This window comes from Paramormyrops kingsleyae, chromosome 19 (genome assembly GCF_048594095.1).
Source record: "Paramormyrops kingsleyae isolate MSU_618 chromosome 19, PKINGS_0.4, whole genome shotgun sequence".
Lineage (NCBI taxonomy): Eukaryota > Metazoa > Chordata > Actinopteri > Osteoglossiformes > Mormyridae > Paramormyrops > Paramormyrops kingsleyae.
The window spans coordinates 7,781,860-7,801,867 of NC_132815.1; the positions used below are offsets into that span (position 1 = coordinate 7,781,860).

The window sequence follows — 20,008 nt, forward strand, 5'->3', positions numbered from 1 at the left end:
ATTGTTTAACCTTGTGAAGCCATCTTGTTTATTTGATAATGTATTGTTTCTCTGTGGACCATTATCTCTTGCGTATTTAGTGTTCAAATCACATTTTTAGCCTCATACAATGTACAAAAATTATACTGTAGAAAAACATTGTATTTACAGCATTTATGTGGACTTCATGTTGTATTTATTGTGTGGTTGTTAAGCTTACTGTAAGTTATTTCCCTTCTGAGGACCAATGAAGTAAAGCTTTTGAAAATAATTTCAGAGTCTATGGATCTCAGATCAGGATAATTATGAAATTTGTGCCGTGGGCTGCTATGGTTAAGAGTATTGCTAATTTTTGTAACAAAAGGAAACAATATGTTTGAAATGTAAGGCATGAAGAAAACAAGAGTGCTTTGCATGTTCTTTTTATGATTATGGTTCCTAGATTTTATGTCTAAACTCTTGTATTCAGTAAAGTTCATTTAGTATTGACATGGACTGGACAGAACTAAATATTACATTTAAGAAAAGCTGTCCTAGCGTCAAAGCTTTCACGCTGAGGGGGTCCCTCCACAAAAAGACCAATATAACTATCCATACATCACTGCTAATCCAGCTGCGAGTTGCGCTATGTCCTAAAAACAGAAAGTTATTGTAGCTCTAATTCAGTATTGCAGCATAGATAATCCTGATAAACAGCCTGGCATTAACTATTGGCTGCTGTTACTCACTGTTGCCAAACATTTATCCTATGTGTGCTGTCCTTGTCACCAGCTCAGTCCATTTCCACTACAACTACAACTTCTAATAGAATGCTTCTAACCAGCAATGTAATACCTGGTAAGATCCTCCAAAGCTGTTTCCAGGGTTTGTCAGGGTTTCTCTCTGGTCTAAGAAATACAACAGCACTAATAGCAACTGGCATTTGTGTAATTCTTCAGTAAGTGCTAAGAGTAGAATCCTCTTACAAATATACTGTATCTTTTGGGGTACCTTCAGCAAGTGCTTGTTTGGTCAGTGTTGATGTTTAAAAATGCCAGTGTTCTTGCTTAATTCAGTGGATCTATACTGGTATTAGTTTGGAAGGTAAATATCATCTTTTGCCAGTGACTTTTCATTTTTATAGAATTTTCAAGAAAAACATGAGCATAATCACAATCTAAATTTAATATATTTAATCCATTTATTCTTCCAAGCATTTTAGCTCTATATGTGCACTTGTCCCAAAAGTATTTCAAAATAATGTAGCGTGTAAGAACATTTCAGCCTCACTGCCTCTTTTCCCCATGGCTAACACTGCCTGTGACTGCAATACGAATGACTTTCTTATAAACAATCAATTTTAATAATGCTTTTGATGTGTCTGCTTGCTCTTATATTGCTGTTGTCTTGTAATGGGTCTCAACACCTATTTTCACGCCCACTGACAGTCTCTGAAATCACCCCTGTTTCATCTACTGCTGCTGCAGCTCTCACACCAACAGCAATTAACGGCATGCCAAAGGGTAAGATCCTGTGTTTGCTGCACCCAAAACCACTGCTGCTTGTCTCCCGAAGTAATTTAATTGAGCGTGATAAGGTTAGCGTGAGCCTCTCTCTTGTTACGGATAGCAAATTAGGCAGCGATTTCACTTTAAAATACATAATTCGCCCATTATGTTAATGATAATAGTAATACACTCCTGTCAGTTCGAATATTCTGCGTACATCTTTATGCTTCTTTGTTAAAGAACATAAAACCACACTGACAAAAAAAGTCACAAGTATTAAGACACAAGTAATAGTATCCTTGTTTATCAATTCTTCAGATGCACGTATTAAAATGATAGACCTGCAATCGCTTTCATTACATTCCATCTCTTTGTGTTATTGGAATCCTCATTCTGTCTAACACTTCCTGGTCTCTGCTTGTTTCTCCCTGTATATCTCACAATTTTGCAAAGGACAATGGCTTGATCTTGTGATTATTCTGGTGCAGATGTCTCCTCTGTTTAAACATCTTCTATGCTGGAATTTCTGTTGTTTTCTACTGGCCATGAGTATTAACCCTATCAACATAAATGTTTTATCTTTGCAGAACGTACTGCAAAATCTATCTTCATCCATGCATTATAACTGTCCCACAAAGTTGAATAAAGGATTATGTGTAATGTGTTTCGTAGAAGTCACAAAATTAAAAAATAATAATAATAAACTGAGAATTCACAAGAGAGAATCTCAAGTCGGGGGATAAGTGACCGATTACCATGTCTGGGGAGATTCTGGTGATTCTGGCAAACTTAGGCCATTGGTACAAAGAATATGAATACTTTAATGAAGAGCAGCTAATAAAGTTGACCTGGGAATTTAATGATCAGAGTATCACAAATAAACGTGTACATTTTTGTCCATTTTCTAAATGGGTAATGACACTCCCCTTTTTACATATACTGACACTAAAGGAGCTGAGAAAGAGAAGATGGCCAGTTTCTGGTCGCTTCTTCGGCACACTGAAGTAGTGACACCTTCCTCTACACCTCGTCCTAGACCTCACATCATCCGTGGCCACAGAAGCTCCAGAACGTTTCTGGGCATTATTTCCACACCTCTGATATGGCCTGTGAGGAAAAAGCCAGAAACTGTAACTAAGCCTCAAGACAGGCCAGTGATTTATTTGACTAAACCTCCTGTCCCTCACACAATGAGTGTAACGGATGCCTTCCCTAAGCCCAAGGTGGCCACAACACTGTCGGTTGCTAGGAAAACAAATATGATGTCCAGTAGCACAGTGGATTCAAAGTTACTGCTCTCGTGGCAACAGGCACATGTCCGGAACCAGAGCACGGGTGTAGAATCCTTTCAGTTGGCCTCACACGGCAATCGCAAGAATAAGCCACTCACTCCACACTGGGCCAATGGTGTTGGTGAAAACAACACTCACACTATTAACTGGACAGAGCCCCGGGAATACTCATCTGGTACAGAGGCTCTTGTTTTTGACATGGATGCCGAAGAGGGGGCTTTTAGCTTCTATGACATTGATTCGTCCTACTCTCCTGGAAATGATTTAGCTGTGGTCCATCGCAACCCTTCTCAAACCATGGCAAGCATCCAGAAGATAAGCACAGCAATTGCAACCGTTTCTAAAAAGGCAGCCGAGGAACATCTCAGTCGGGCGGATTCCTACCAGCCCCAGGACTTGTCAACTAAGGATACGACAGGGGAAACACCAGGTTACTTGAAGCCTACTCAAACATTTACAAGAATTCCAGGAGGAGCACTTATACAAGCCGTGAACACAAGTGGGATGCACAAACAAACATCTGAGAAAGGTTTTCAAGGTCACCAGCTTACTGTGGCACCTACACCTGTTGAGTGGCCATTACAGAGCACCAGAACTTTGAGGGCCTCACCATTGAGTGACTTTGAGGGTCTTTTGGCAGCAGAAGGAACAGTATCAGCTCCGACAAACAAACAAATCATAGCTCAAGACGTTACTTTGAGAAGTTCGTCAAGCTCCAGCTCTCCTCAGCACATATATTCTTCTGCGGTCACCTCAGGCAGCACATCTTTGTTCCCATCATTCTCCACCATGGAAAGTGAAAATAAACTTATTGATTCCATGGATACTCACTCCCCGCTAAGAGAGTATGTGGAAAGCTTGCCTGTATGGCTTCACAGTGAATTATTTGTGACAGAGGTTCCAAGGACGGACTCCGTGTCCCTGCAACAAATCAATAAGGCTACTTCTTCTGTAATATGGGCTTCAATGGAAACATATGGCCCTGCTGACAGAGACAATTCCGAACAGCTTTCACGGTTGCCAGGGTATCAATTTCGGCTTGCAGAATATCCAAGGTTTCAAGGCAGCCGTTCTCTCAGTCCTTCCAGTACAATTCCATTTGAACTACTAGGTACCACTGAAATGTCAGCAGCAGATGGGCACCTAGAATTAGATTCAGCTCTAGGTTTGGAGCCATCGCTTGTAAATAGTTTGACACAGGCTTCATTCAGCAACCCTGAGGGATTCTACACCAATCATCCTTCAGATCTGGGTATGAGAAAGGGGTCACATTGGGCTCATTCGTCTGTCAGTGACCTCACAGATCTGCTGCATTATGCTGCTGTCACAACAAATGAGTTGACCTCTCTGTCCTCGTCTGACAATTCCGACCCCCCAACAGGATTCCCCCATGCCACAGTATTGCCCACGTTTAGCATGCTTGCTAATTTTTTCCAGACAAGCTTTCTACAGGAAACAGCATCATCATCAACAGAACAGGCCAAAAGGACAAACAGAAATTCGACCCTTGAAGAATTCACAGTGTTTTCAGCTGGTACTTCTCCTCTCCCATCCTTACCCTTGGACACCCAAAGCAGCACACGTGTGGCGGAATCTGTCATTTCCTCCAAGCCTCCAAGGGGCAGTGAACTAAGGGAATTGAGTTTGACGGCAACGGGCCGTACCATTGGCAGTCCCAGCCACACAAATACGCACCACCTGCTGTTTAAATTGCACTCCAGTGTGGTAGGGCTTGACCATTTTGAATTACCTTTCTTTGACCATCTTGTGACAAGTTTCCCCTACAATGGAAAAGGAGAGGATAGAAGCCCTCCCTCCACCCAATTTCTGAGAGCACCTTTGTTTGCTGGCGCTCAAAGCGTGACGGAGGCGAGATCTGGTGCCACATCTCCCACTCAGCCAATAACTGCATTCCTGCAATCAGCTTCGAGCAGGGCTGGCCAATCAGAGACTACTTGGGCTACTGACTCTGGAGTGGATGCTTGGGCAACTGTGCTTCCACGAACTATGCACGCAGCTGTCCTGACCAAAGCGGTGCCACAGGCGGCTTTGTCTGGACTAAGTGATGCTTTCTGGGATTGTGACCAAAGCAATGAGACCCGGTGTGACAAACACACGTTGACTTCCACTGACCAGCCATTTGCAGGCTCAAGCTCAGCCACCAGGTCCCCAAACTCCAGCCAAGAGTCTATTAATCAGAGCATTGCCAGTCACCCCGAGTCACTTCTGCCTCCTGAATCGCACAGATTTGTGGAAGACAAGCCTGCTATGCCTACAACGGCATTAAAGCCTCTTCCAACACCGCCTGTTGATGACTATCTGCCGACAGCAGCTTCCAATGAGATATCAGTGGGCGTCACCGAAGTTGCCTCCTGCCTATGTAAAGCTCGCTTTCATGTTTCATGTCCGTGTGGACTCTTCCCTGGGAACAGTATGTTTTGCAGAAACACGCTAGATATAGAACAAAAAAGTGTCCTTCTTCATGTTGAATCTCTGCTTTGAATGGTGGCATGGTGGCATGAAATCGTAGTATTTCTTTGAATCAGTGCTACCAGGCAATGAAATAGTTTCAGATATCTGATCATAGAACATTAACAAGGTTACTTAACCACAAGCTGTAGCATATTGGCACACCGCATACTTAAAACTGCTCACTGTGGTACAAGCATTACCACACCCTCCTTTGATTACAATTTTCATTGTTCGGTTTTCCTAGGAGACTTCATTTTTTATGTTGGACCGAAAACAAAGCATTTCGCTAATCCAGTAACACATGTTCTAGAGTATTGCAAAATGTGTTGAACCAACAAATGAAGTTTGATGTGGATCAGCATATTTTGAACCATAATACTTCCCTTAAAAGGACTGAGATTTTTACATGGGAGTCTCCTAAGAAAGTTGTCAGCATGACCATAGAGATGCACTGTAGCTGAGCACTAACAACCAGCTCTACTCAGGAGCCATCTTGTGGTGACTGTGTGGCATAGCAGCAGACAACCAAAAAAGTTCTTGCTGCATATGTAGGGTATTACAACATAATACTTCTATGACTTATGCCAATTTTTGCTATTTAAATATATAATAATGCAGTAGTGTAGTGTTATATGCTGTTAATGGAGTTTACGAATTTATACAACACCCCCCAATGTCCCTGTAGAGCAGGGGTGTCAAACTCCAGTCCTGGGGGGCCGGAGCCCTACACATTTTTGAGTTTCCCCTCATTCAACACACCTGGTTCAGCTCCTTGCACCTCCTTGTGCTCATTGCCACACAGCTCTTGAGCTGAATCATTTGTGGTGGAACAGGGAAAGAACTAAGCTACACAGGGCTCCGGCCCCCCAGGACTGGAGTTTGACACCCCTGCTGTAGAGACTCTTGTAGGGACTCTTATCTGATCTCCCACTCACAGATTACCCTCTCAGGCTAATACGATCATGTGATCATGGTCAGTCACTACACTGTACACTGCTATGCAACACAGAAGGCAATGTGTGGTGGTGACTTCTTTCACTGCCTTAGCTTGGAAAAGATAAGAAAGTCCCCCCTTCCTTGTCCCCAGAGGCAGAGTTCCACAGGATAACGTTTGACGTGACTGATGAGCAGGGGCAAATGGCTGAAGACATGGTGAAGAATACTGTACAGCTCTGGGTAGGGTTGCGCTTGTATTCATTTTCCTTTTCAGAAGTATTTTTGCCGATAAACTTAATATGTTAATATGTAAATCGAAGCCGGTGCATTATGTAAAGTAGAATGAAAATACGTATTTCTATTTGCAGCTGAATCAAATATTTAAAAGCTGGCCGGATTCCTTTATTTCTTTCAGGTGAGACATTATTAATTTTAATGATACTTTATTTATCATTAAATATAGGGAGATTCTCTTTTGCCAACCCCATCCGACCCTCCATAACACACATAGCACCCATGCAGCTGGAGGGTTAAGGGCTCACAGATGGGGGATATTCTCAAAGGCCAGGCTTCAACAGGCAACCTTCCAATCATTGGCACATAGGCTTAGCCCACTGAGCCACACACTGCCATATCCAGATGCCGTACCAAAGGGAAATATTTGTTTTTTTTCTTTACGATGAAGCCTGATTGTTCTGATATCCATTGTAATCCTTCGTTTTTTTTGTGTGTGTGTGTGTCTTAGAGTTCAGCCAAGACCGGCGGACGATAAAAGGTAAACAGACATAGCTGCAGTTTCGCGGTCGGTCCTGGTTTGTTGGCCTGTCCTCCTCTTTTAGCATCTTTCTTCTCCTGCAGCTACACGTGCCAAGTCTTGCTGAAGTCCAGATTGACAGACACCACTCTCAAGGTTGACACGGTGATTCAGAGCAAGACCTTGGGGGAGGAACTGTCACTGGAGAACGTTACGGTCCAGCCTGTCGGTACGGGATGGTGCCTTTCGCTTATTTATCTGCCCTGCAGTGTGGAAGATCTACTTTTGCTTAATAGCACTGTCACAACAATATACTTCTGCTGCCCTCCATGCTATGAACAATGAGGGAGGCAGTGGGGGAAACAATGTCAGCAGGGACTATGCTGTTACCGTCCTGCCTCGTATCAATGCAGGCTAAAAAAATCAGCATAATGACGGGCTGCCTAAATTTAAGTCACCTAGGTTTAAGCTCCGTCAGCGATTCTTGGAACGTTGTGAGAAATTGAGCTGAATGCAAGTTCTGGTACGTCTGTGCTTTTCTAGAAAACTGTGAAGCTGAGAGCAGCCCTTTGTCTTACAAATGGTCTGAAAGCAAGCCGACCGTCACCCAGTTCTTACCGTGCTTCACAAACAAAGAGCAGAATGCCTCCCGGACGTGGTAGGTCCCGCCACACAGTCCCCGTGGGTCTTATTCCGGAGCGCCGCTTGACCAGTGTGCCTCATGTCAATCTGTGTTTCTTCTCAGCATGATAAACTGGCAGAACTACACGTCATTCTGGGGCCCAGCTGATGTCAGTAATTGTGATATTGAACACATCGTGGTTTCCCCAGGTACGCCTATTTTAAACCTGATTGTGACTTAAGGTGTCAGCCGTGTACTGGGACAATCCTTTACCCAAATGAACGATTGCTGGAAGGTAGCATGATGGCTCAGCAGGGACCTGTGTAAGCTTATCACTCCGTGCTTTGGATTGGAGCCTTGCTCTGTCAGTACAGAGTCTGCTGATTCTCTTGTCCCCGTTGGGTTTTCGTTCCCAAGGACGTGCTGTACTGGTGAATTAGTGATGTCAAATCAAGCTCAGTCCATGTGGGAATATCCTTCACTGCTAAGTCACCACAGGCTGGAAAACACCATTATGCTTATTGTGCAACTGGTTCGGTACCGTTTTATTATACATGATTTGGAAATGATAGACTCAGGATCATTTCATTGACTAATGACTGAACACATTCGAGTATATTATTTTAAAATTGTAATTGTTTTTCGTTTCCTTTCTGTTTCTTTACAGAAAATGCAGCAGAAGTTGCCTCCGATTTAGCTGGCATGACCAACAACAATCTCTCAACAGAAGATGTGTCGATGGTTGTGACAAAACTGAAGGATATTATTAATGTGGCCAAGATCAACAGCACCTTGGCGTCCACCATGGTGACGATCTTCTCCAATGTGATGACAAGCTCCAACACGGCTCTCGCCACCTCATCTGAGATGTAAGCTTTGTGCTTCACACGTACGAGCAGATAGAGTGAACCGTGATCCTCTTGGTTTAGATGTTTATTTTGCGCCTGTCGGCACTAGGATGCTGAAGACGGTGGACGAGCTGGTCCTGAAGATCGAGTTTGAGGGAACTTTCCTCAGCATCACCTCCAAAAACTTGGCCCTGGGCATCTCAGCGTTCAACTCCAGCAGTTTCAATGGGACGTCGTTCAGCGCGTACATCCCTGCCAACAGCACTGACCTCCAGGTACAGGACCTGAAGGAAACCATGCTCTTTTAAAATGATGGGGAAGGGTGATTCCTCCTCAGTGGCTCTTTTAAAAACTGTGACAAGTCCGTCTCTCATAGTTGTAACCCATGATATTTGTATAACTGTCTTCCTTGCTCTTATGTGTTTAGTTTAATTATGCACAAATTGGCAGAGGTTACAATTAAATATAAATTCTGGAGAACGTCATTACAGTCGTATTCAGGGTGAAAAGAAAGCTTACACTTAAGCCCAAAATTATTCATACCCCTGACAGATTTAGATTTAAAGTGATTTGTTATTTAAGCTACAGCTTTCTTCTGACTTGAAAGGACACAGACATGTGTCAGAATGTGGTACAACAATGTGCTAGAGATATTAATGAAAAAAGAAATTATTTCTATGTTTTATTAACATTTTTAAGAAAAATGGCATGTCTGAAATTATTTATACTGATTGCAAATAGTCCACAATGCTCTAGGACATTCTAATTACCCTGATTAATTGTGAACAGCTGTTTTGAATTAACTTAAGTATAAAACAGCAGCTTTCCGCAGTTCATCTGTGGCAAGTCATGGTTAAAACAAAAGAGCGCGCTGTGGACCTGCATGAGCGCGCTGTGGACCTGCATGAGCGCGCTGTGGAGCTGCATGAGCGCGCTGTGGAGCTGCATGAGCGCGCTGTGGACCTGCAGGAGCGCGCTGTGGAGCTGCATGAGCGCGCTGTGGAGCTGCATGAGCGCGCTGTGGACCTGCATGAGCGCGCTGTGGACCTGCATGAGCGCGCTGTGGCTGCTCACAACTCGGGAAAGTCCCAAAAGATCGTTTCCAAATGTCTTTCAGTCCCAGTGGCCACAGTACAAAGTATTATCAACAAATATAAGAAGTTCTACATTGTGGAAAATTTCAAAGCATGTTGTAGGAAGTCAAAAGTGACCCCTGCGCAGACAAGGCTGATGGCGCGAGAGGTGAAGAAGAATCCCAGGATCACCATTAAGGCCGTCCTGACGACTCCGGGCCACGTTGGTGCTAACATCTCAAGGCAGACAGTCCAATGGGTACTTGGTTCCACACATCAGACCGAGGAGGACACCACTTCTCCAAAAAAGACACACGAAAGCACACTTAGCCTCTGCAAAAACTCATCTGGTCAAAGAACAAGACTTCTGGTTCTTCTATTTTGTGGTGAAAGTGAATGAAAATAGAAATGTTTGGCTGCAACGATGTGGCTTTTGTTTGGTGTAAAAAAGGAGAAGCATTCAACCCCAAGAACACCCACAGTCAAGCATGGCGGACATTCCTACGGTCAAGCATGGAGGACATCCCTACGGTCAAGCATGGAGGACATCCCTACGGTCAAGCATGGCTGACATTCCTACGGTCAAGCATGGAGGACATTCCTACGGTCAAGCATGGCTGACATCCCTACGGTCAAGCATGGAGGACATCCCTATGGTCAAGCATGGCTGACATCCCTACGGTCAAGCATGGCTGACATCCCTACGATCAAGCATAGCTGACATCCCTACGGTCAAGCATGGTGGTGGGAACATAATGCTTTCAACATGTCATTGATCCAAAACACACAGCTCAAGTGATCAAGAAATGGTTAGCTGGCAATAATATTAATGTTTTGGAGCCGCCCAGTCAGAGTCCAGACTTGAATCCAATAGAGAATCTGTGGGAGCTAAATATTGGGGTGATGGCAAGGAGGCCTAAAAGACTTGGAGCTCATCGTGAAAGATGAGCAAATCGTCAGAAATGCCAATGGAGACATGCAACAAGCTTGTCAGTAATTATAAGAAGTGTTTGATTGCTGTAATAGTAATAAAGGCTTTTCCATTAACTATGGAGAAGGGTATGAATAATTTTGGGCATGCCAATTCTCATTCAAATCTAAATAAAACATAAACATTGTTTTTTTCCCCCAATTATACTCCTTGTATATTGTCTTATCATCTTTTGGGACATGCCTGTGTCATTTCCAGTCAGAAGAAAAATAAAATCCTCCAAGGTTCTGCAAAGAACATTTTTACAAAAACTGCACCTGTAAAGCAGACTCTTACAAGTCAAATGTAAATGACACTGAAATCATACTATGTGATTAAAGCATTTTCTGTGGAAAGTGCAGGCAAAGTAAACAGGTAAAGCATACCATTGAATAAACACATATATTTAATTACACCTTAAAAGATTGCACTGCAGAAGTGACCCGTTGAAATCGATGTTATCTTATAAGAAGTGAAATAATGACATCACACAGCGTTTTCTTCATTTGTTGTGGACACAGGGACATTGAGATCATTGTGACAAGTAGCATGTTTAAATCATCGTCTTGATTTCTTGTGAAGTGTGCATTAGTACCAATGGCTTCCCAGTGCATTTTCTGCCCTTAAGACACCAAGAACAGGTAGGATGTTGTCATGACTCCTCAGTAAGGCCCTTATCAGAAAATCCACCCCAAAAGGAGAGATACACAGAGAGAGTGGGTAAGATTTAAAAACAGCAACACAAATGACTGCAGTAGATGGATGTGCTGAGCAGGTTATCTCCCTCCCACAGATCAACTTTGAGTCGAGTCAGCAGAATTCCCTGGCGACTGTTACCCTCCCGTCCACTTTGCTGAGCAATTTGAGCTTCGTAGAGGCAGATGTTCTCTCCCGGATAAACTTCATGTTCTTCAACAACACTGGGCTCTTTCAGGTCAAACCATTTTATAGCCACATTTACTGTATAAGGGGACATAATTACAAACCAAGTACCTGATTATGAAATATGTTTACTTAAAGCATGACGGTGTCATTTTAATTATTTAATGGGATTGAGTAGCACTGAGTTAGAATGATATTGTTGCATTTCAGATCTAATGATTGACTTTCCGTGGATTGCAATGACACAGAAAATGTATTTCCTCAGCTATACAATTTTCTAAATATTTTTTTTATGTGACTTTTTAGGAAAAAACGGACAATGGCTATTTCTTGAACAGTTATGTGGTGGCTAGTAGTATGGGCAATCAATCCATAAACAACCTTCAGGACCCAGTGGAGATTGATATTGTTCACCTGTCACCCAAGGTACTGGAAGCCCAGCTGTTATCCAATAATGTGGCAACGTGCCTTTGCAGAATGTTTGTAGAATTTTAGTGTTAAGGTAATGCAAATTAATTTGCAGACTTACAAAGAGAGCTAATAAAATTCTATGTTTGGTTTATGAATTTGCAAATTTAAAAGCCAGAATTCTTGATTTTTCTAGCCTGCAGCAAGTATAGTGAAATGTGTGTTTTGGGACTTCAATTTCAAAAGTAAGTTTTTGCATTTTAATTTTTATGTTATTACAGTCCATTTCTGCAGTGTTAGGCCTGAATATGAATTAGATAAAATAATTGGTAATGCATTAAGGCATTCAGCTGCACACTTATAACACTTTCATAATGCATTCATTGAACATTCAGTACACTTTCATAATGCATCCAAAGAACATTCATAAGCAGCAAGTATAACATCCTAACAAACTTTAACAGCTTTAATATATATTAACAACAAACATCATACAATTATATGATTATAATGTTTGTTATTAGTGTATTTTAAATCTTTTAAGGTATGTTAGGATGTTACGGTATACTTACATGCTGCTTATGAATGCTCTATGAATTCATTATAAAAGTGTAGTTAAAGTAAAGCATTACCAAATGATTAAATGTCATGCATGCATTGTTCATTGGAGGTAAAGAAACAGTTTGCATGGTTTTCAGTATAACCTACAGATCATTTCTACTGAGATGAGAACAATGTTGCTCAGTTGTGGGTTGACTGTGGACGTCTGTGCAAACAACATGGGATTGTTCCAGCACCCTTTCGTAAGGCTTCCTGTAACTGACTTGCCTTTGTTCCCTTAAGATGGCAGTGGGGGCTGGAACTCCGGGGGCTGCAGCCTTAGCCGGTCCAAGTCCACCGCCAGCCGGACAGTCTGTCTGTGCAACCACCTCACCCACTTCGGAATCTTAATGGTGGGAGCCTCGTCTTCCTGGGCGTGATGCGTTGCTTCTATGTGAAATTACGCTTCAGCAGCATCTGTCCCTCTTCTACATTCTCTGCCACAGGATATCTCAAGATCTTCCGAGTTGCTCAGTGACAAGAACAACGAGGCCCTCACCTTTATCTCGTACATCGGCTGTGGCATCTCTGCCATCTGCTCTGCGGTGACCCTCTTCACGTACATTGCGTTCGAGTCAGTGCTCCCTCGCCGAAAATGCCTGTGCTCCCATTCATCATCCGCGAATGGCACCTTCATCTCCTAAATCAGGGACTCCCCAACCTCACCTTGGCTACTCTGAGTCAGAAAATTCATTTTATTTTATTTCACCTCCCGCATGCCAAATTTAGCTATTTACTTTGGTTAGTCTAATCAGTGTCCTGCAATGGACTGGTTTCTTGTCCAAGGCGTTTCCTTGCCTGGTGCCTTCTGCAGCTTATAGGATGGGTTCCTTGTGACCCTCTCCTGGGTTAGCGGGTGGAAAATGGAAGAGTAGTAGAATAATTTAATCAGGTGGAAGAATGCATCACATATGCAATATCTGGTGGTGCCGAACCCTGGAAGATGGGCTCCCCTTTGAGTCTGGTTCCTCCCAAGGGTGGACATGGGCTCCCAAGGGTTCTTCCTTCCTTTTCCTTTTCTTTGCCACTGTCGCCTCTGACTTGCTGACTGGGGGCATTGGGCAGGGATAATGTGAAGCGCTTTGAGACGATGTAATGTTGTGAAAATGCTCTTTTTGAATTGAATTGAATTGAGTTGAGTTGAGTTGAATTGAGAGGTTGGGGAATCATTAGTTTGATACATGCTTTGTATCCCAAACTTCACGTTCTAACCTGGAATTTCACTGTACTTTGCAGAAAACTGCGTCGAGACTATCCATCCAAGATCCTGATGAACCTCAGTACCTCGCTGCTGCTCCTCAACATGGTGTTCATCCTGGACAGCTGGCTGGCCCCTCTCAAAGCAGATGGCCTTTGCATCTCAATGGCAGCATTCCTGCACTTCTTCCTGCTCACCACCTTTACCTGGATGGGCCTGGAGTCCATCCACATGTACATAGCCTTGGTCAAAGTTTTTAACACATACATACGGAGGTACATCCTCAAGTTCTGCCTTGTGGGATGGGGTAAGTGGTGTCTGATATTGCAGTGTCAAAACTCTTAAACAAATAACAGTAATTTCCCTCTCAAGTAGACATTGGCCGTATGGTGTATTCAGTGAACATGCATGTTAAACTGAAAAGGGAAAATGTGGGAATGTGCTCACTCACTAGGTGTTTGATGTTTCCAGGACTGCCAGCTGCCATAGTGGTCATTGTGGTCTCCGTGGATAGAAACTTTTATGGAAAGTTGAACTATCAGAAGGACAACGGAGAAGACTCATCTCAGTTGTAAGTGCCAGGCAAAAAAAAAAAACATAGTAACACTGTGCTTGAGGGGGCACATGTAACTTAGCTACTCAGTTACTACTCAAGTACAGATCATGAACAGATTTAGTAACTGCATGAAATACATGAACCGTCATGACTGATTAATGATGAATGAACGTGGGATCAGTATGTAACTAACACTTAGTTTCTGGTTAATTAATGGATTAAGTAAACATGTACACTCAGTGACAAAAAAGTTAGCCGGAGTGGTGGAAATGAAATTAATCTGCATGTGGTGAAAAGTCATGTGACTGTATTGCAATGATTATAATACCAGATCAAACGGACAACAGAGTTGACGGTATGGGCACACAGCTGGTCCCATGTCAGTAGAGTGTAGCCCCTCCCCGGGCCTGGATACATATGGCGATATGGTGCGGAAGGGAGTCTTCCAGCCATCATATCCTCTCCTGCAGCAAGTCAGCCTACAGCTGTTGTAACTGGCTCTCGAGATCCTGCAGATTGGCACTGGGTCTGAGTTGACGTCTGAGCTGATCCCACACATGTTCGACTGGAGTAGGATCGGGGGAATTGGCTGGCCACGGGAGGACCTTGTCATGACGCAGGCAGTCCATAGACACACATGCCGTGTGTGGACGGGCGTTGACTTGTTGAAAGACTGTACCAGGGTGCAGTCTCAGGAGGGGTAAGACATGCGGATGCAGGATGTCGCCATCCGGGTCCCCCAAATCACTACCAGAGATGACCTGAAGTCATCCCCTATGGCTCTCCACACCATGATGCCAGGAGTAACGCTGGTGTGTCTCTCCACAACGTTTGCTGAATTGGTCCTCTCCCCTCTGAGCCGCCATACGCGCACATGACGGTCATCCATGGTAATGCAGAACCAAGATTCATCACTGAACATGCATTCGATGCCACTCGTCATAAGTCCATGCCTCCCTGTTACGGCACCCCTCCAAACGCAGCCATCTCTGTGCTGGTATTAACGGCAGCCTATGCATGGGACGGCGAACCCGTAGTCCGGCTGATGCCAGTCGTCAAGGCACGGTGTAGGATGACACAGGGTGTTGAAGATAGTCCAATACTTGTGTCTGGAAGGCAGGCGCAGACGTCTTGATGTTCTGTAATGCTTGGCACACAATACGACGATCCTCCTTTGCTGTGGTCTGTCTTGGGCGACCAGAACCTTCACAATGTGTGTGGGTGCCCTCATGTGCCCATTGGTTCCAACATCGGGCGACTGTGACATCTGCATGGCCCACATGCCAGACAATTGCATGATATGACCACCGGGCCTCATGAAAACCCACAATGTGACCCCTATCAAACTCTGTCAAGTGCTGGTAATGCTGTCTAATATGTCTATGAGGCATCCTCTATGTCTGGTGACTAGACCTGCCAGCTCTTTGCACATCGAATCATTGACATACCCATCACTGGTCTGCATATGTACCAAATTACATCCAAATCGGACCATTACTTCTGGGTGCTTAACATTTTTGTCACTGAGTATATTACTACACTATTTGTGTCCCCTGAGCTGAAGTGTAACCAAAAGCACTGTACTGGATATTAGGTGATATCTCCAGTGCCCTCACTGCCGGGGTCCTTCATGCGCTTCCTTCATAGCTGCTGGGTGAAGGATCCGGTGGTCTTCTACGTAACATGCGTGGGCTACTTCTCCGTCATCTTCCTAATGAACGTGGCCATGTTCATCGTGGTCATGATTCAGATCTGCGGTCGCAACGGCAAGCGCAGCAACCGCACGCTGCGAGAAGAGGTTCTGCGCAACCTGCGCAGTGCTGTGAGCCTGACCTTCCTGCTCGGCATGACCTGGGGCTTCGCCTTCTTCGCCTGGGGCCCCGTGCAGCTGGCCTTCCTCTACCTCTTCTGCATCTTTAACTCCCTGCAAGGTGAGACTCCACACCTCCACCTACCTTCTCAGCTTTTCATTACCTTCTCTTTGTTTTTGAAGCAGTTCCTTCTATTTCCTTATCATGGACACAGGTAACACGCTCATTAGCATATGGATCAAGGCTGCTCATTCCTGCTCCTCTCTGCCACCTTACATGCAGCCTTAATTTAACGCACCTGATACAGATGATCAAGATAATTTTTGTATTATAGGCAGCTATGTAAACATATCACAGTGGAGGATCACTGATGGTTTGGGCTGTAATATCATGGCATTCCCTAGACCCGCTGCTTGTTCTAGGTGGGCGGGTCACTGCCCTGGACTACCAAACCATTCTGGATGACCATGTTCAGCCAGTGGTCCAAACATTGTGCCTTGAAGGTGGTGCGATGTATCAGGATGGTAATGCACCAATACACATATACACAGACTGGTGGTTTGATAAACATGAAAGTTGAACATCTCCCATAGCCTACACAGATCTGAATATTACTGAGCCACTTTGGGGTGTTTTGGAGGAGCGAGTCAGGAAACGTTTTCCTCCACCAGCATGATGTAATGACCCGCAGTCACTGTTCTGCAAGAGGAATGGCTCAGAATCCCTCTGGTCAGTGTGCGGGACTTGTATCTGTCATTCCCAAGACGAATTGATGCTGTATTGGCCACAAAAAGAGGCCCTACCCCATAATAATAAGTTATTGTGGTTTAAAACCAGATTTTTCCAGTTTCATTGTCAAACCCGTGTATATCACGGCTCTGCAGGGTGGTACTGTACTGTAAATCTCCAAGAGCAGAAATGAGCACTCTGATTGTGATATAAATTCAAACTGATCTAGCCAGTACCTGTGCATGATCTCCTCTGTTCCACCAGAGGGCGCCACCAGATCAATAAATGAAGCCTGTCTTTTTCAATAAACCTTTTTAGTATTATTTTTAGTATTAATAATAAAATTATTCCAATTTGTAAGATATCAGGAATAAGGTGATGTTTACTGTTTTATTTCCCCCTTTTTTTTACTCTGCAGGATTGTTCATATTCATATTTCACTGTGCTTTGAAGGAGAATGTTCAGAAGCAGTGGAGGAGATACCTTTGCTGTAGCCGATTCCGTCTGCCAGACAACTCAGGTAAAGCGGGAAGGGCAGCCGAGCTCCGTTACAGCTTCCGCTTGGAGGACAGTCCTCTTATCGCTCACGTCATTTAAAAGACCTCATTATATTAACATTATCATTATATTACTCTAAGTTGCTTTATTTCAAAACCAGAACATCCATATTCTGAAGTATTAAATACTTTATAACATAGTACTATCAATGTACTATTATTAATACTCATTAATTAATATTATGTGGACCTTTTCCTATTTTATTGATTCTAGTCAAATTTAGTCACTTAAGCATATTTCGTATGACTTGTTTATAAATATATATATATTAAAAATGAAATAAAATGTTGAAGGGTATCTTTGCGTAATTTATTATACAGTCTTTAATGGAGAAAAACAAATGCTTTATAGAGCTGAGTTGACACTGAAAGGTTTTACTTCGCAGGTGGTGTTCTTACAGCGCCATCCGGTCCTTTCCATACTGATGTTCATTGCAGCCGTGAAATTCATTATTTACGATGCCTGGAAGTCTTATTTTAGCTCACTGTTGTCCTCACTTTATGACTACCCTGAAATACAGCAAATCCCGTTTCATTGCCATCTTCTCCTTACACTAAAACAACCTGTACTGTTGAATTCCGCATGACTAATCTTCATAGTCATCACAGTATACAAGGAACTACACAATGGAGTGTGTATATAATATCCTGGCCTCGTTCCGGTTTACACTGGTGCTGGTGCATATTCTAAGCTGACCTTATGTGTGGTTTCAGACTGGAGCAAGACAGCCACAAATAACACGAAGAAGGTCAGCTCGGACAATTTCGGGAAGTCCCTTTCCTCCTGTTCATTCGGCTCCAGCACGGCTAACTGGACGTCCAAAGCGAAGCTGACCTTTAACCCCTTTACCAAGCGAAGTAGCCATGCAGGTAAGATGTTTGTGGCTCTGGCACCGCGTGACGTCGCTCATCTGCGCGTCACCCCAAAGGAGGTGGGAGGCTGTCACTCCTTAAAAGGTTCAGGCTTTAGTGTGTAATAATTTCCCTGGAAAGTCATAGCTTTTTATCTCTTAGTTATAATCAGGTGTATCTGGCACTAGGTAGTTTGGACACATTTTTTCCACTAGATCTCTGGAAGATGATTTGCTATGAGCGTGATTTAAGTTTCCAGAGCTGCTAATATGGGGATGGCGTGTGGCTGAGCGGGCTGACCCTCTGTGCCTGTGATTCTGATGGTTGCAGGTTCAGGCCTGGTTCAGGTTCAGGCCTCGGCAGAATAGTCACGTGTCCAAAGGTCCTTGAGCAGGGTCATAACCCCCAGCTCCCTGGGTGCCACTCGATGGATGCCCATTCAGCACAAACCCCCCCAAAGCTTGTGGAACTCGATGGCAAAGCAATGCAGGGCCCCCACAGGGATAATAAAGTCCTATTCTATTTAATATCAAACTTATTATTCTTCAAATGTATATCAGTTGTATTAATTGGCGTTCTGGAAAATTAATACTTTTTTACACTTTATTTTTTTGCCAATTTATCCATTAGCTTATTCTTTAGCAGTTTGACCCAGAACACCTTTATCCCCAGATTCATCCAATGCAATTGGCCCCGTCCCTTTATAGAGATGAGGAGATGTCGTTCCTATTCTCTGCCCCCATGTCGTGCCACATGCGTGTCCTCCTGATGTCTCGATGAACCTCTGAAGCGGTGCCTGATGCTTCTGTTTATGTTTGTGGTATAGATATTGCCCACCAATAGTATGAAGGTGAACCTTCTGGAGGTAATGCCCATCTCAGCCAGCTTCACTTCATGCTTTCTGACATTGTGTGATCGACCCTTTGCCAAAGGACAAAGAGTGCAACATTTTAGCTCTTCAAGGAACAAGGCACAGAACTATTTACAGACGCTGCCTCTGGATAATGAAATAGTTCTTTGGACAATTTACATCAAGTATTTAGCTGCGTCGCATTAATAGATTACTTGATCTTTATGTTCAAATCAGAATATGGAATTTTAAATGTGACATATTTACGGAGCTGGGTATTTGGCCAAATTCATCATTTCAAGTTGTGGTACCTGGTTCATCAGTCCAGGCATTAGCAAACTTTCAGACATGATTGATTCACCTCACCTAAAGAGCAAGTATTAAGCTAATAATAAACTTAGCATGTGATTTAGTGCCATGAAAACCAAACTCAACTGAAGTAAGAGGAAATGTAGCAGATTCATTTCCTCATTCCTGTCTCTTGAAGGGTCTAAAGGTTGCATTCGCTCGTACTCCACTAATCTTTGGGCCACCAGGGGAAGCTTTTGTTTTCTGTCTGCTCTGCGTCTAGCACAGAAAACACAAGTCTTGCACTGCAGCAATGGAATGGCACATTGAAACCATATACAGAGTATGCAGTCCAGAGTGTTGCCCGTGGCATCGTCTGATAGCATTTTTACAATTCGACAGCATATTAACCGGGATTTATGGCCTCATAATTAAGAAGCTGCGTTTCCTGCAGCACATCATGTATATGGTTTTTGCTCAGTTAGTTTCATACGGTGCTGACGCTTGGACCAGTTTACGTGTTCCTGCACAGTTTTAACAGTATACTTCTAATATGTTTCGGTTAACCACGGTGTTAGTGGCTGATGTTTAATCGCATCTCGTGATGTTCTGTTGTAACCCACTGTAGGTAAATGATCACTGTAATGAAAGCAAACTAATAGTCCCAAAGAAAAGGTTCAGGAGTTAGGAAAACTTGCATGTTGACTTAAGAAAGCACGCAAATAATTGGCATATGTCATATGCTGGGGTTTTGAAGTGCTGAGACTTTCATATTCATATTCGGGGGTCTTTCTAATTTATATTAAAATTATTAATTTGCATCTCACACTAGGGATTTTTTGCT

The 20,008-nt window shown here is 43.4% G+C and overlaps 1 protein-coding gene across 5 annotated transcripts in view; it reads left to right on the forward strand.

Moving 5' to 3' along the window:
• The window catches only part of adgrg6 (adhesion G protein-coupled receptor G6), a 46,207-nt gene that overhangs the window by 23,498 nt on the left and 2,701 nt on the right, over window positions 1–20,008 (forward strand). For 2 of the 5 annotated variants that reach the window (XM_023840961.2, XM_072702597.1), the window contains 20 exons: window positions 751–816; window positions 1,407–1,481; window positions 6,318–6,406; window positions 6,535–6,581; window positions 6,912–6,941; window positions 7,025–7,149; window positions 7,464–7,578; window positions 7,666–7,751; window positions 8,210–8,411; window positions 8,500–8,665; window positions 11,227–11,367; window positions 11,622–11,741; window positions 11,920–11,968; window positions 12,567–12,676; window positions 12,770–12,897; window positions 13,560–13,828; window positions 13,993–14,092; window positions 15,725–16,008; window positions 17,036–17,137; window positions 17,889–18,044. In XM_023840961.2, coding sequence (XP_023696729.1) covers window positions 751–816; window positions 1,407–1,481; window positions 6,318–6,406; window positions 6,535–6,581; window positions 6,912–6,941; window positions 7,025–7,149; window positions 7,464–7,578; window positions 7,666–7,751; window positions 8,210–8,411; window positions 8,500–8,665; window positions 11,227–11,367; window positions 11,622–11,741; window positions 11,920–11,968; window positions 12,567–12,676; window positions 12,770–12,897; window positions 13,560–13,828; window positions 13,993–14,092; window positions 15,725–16,008; window positions 17,036–17,137; window positions 17,889–18,044 — 2,460 coding nt within the window. Of the gene's footprint in view, window positions 1–750; window positions 817–1,406; window positions 1,482–6,317; window positions 6,407–6,534; window positions 6,582–6,911; window positions 6,942–7,024; window positions 7,150–7,463; window positions 7,579–7,665; window positions 7,752–8,209; window positions 8,412–8,499; window positions 8,666–11,226; window positions 11,368–11,621; window positions 11,742–11,919; window positions 11,969–12,566; window positions 12,677–12,769; window positions 12,898–13,559; window positions 13,829–13,992; window positions 14,093–15,724; window positions 16,009–17,035; window positions 17,138–17,888; window positions 18,045–18,852; window positions 18,892–20,008 lie in introns of all 5 variants that reach the window. The other 3 variants (XM_072702596.1, XM_072702595.1, XM_023840963.2) reach the window with 3 other exon arrangements.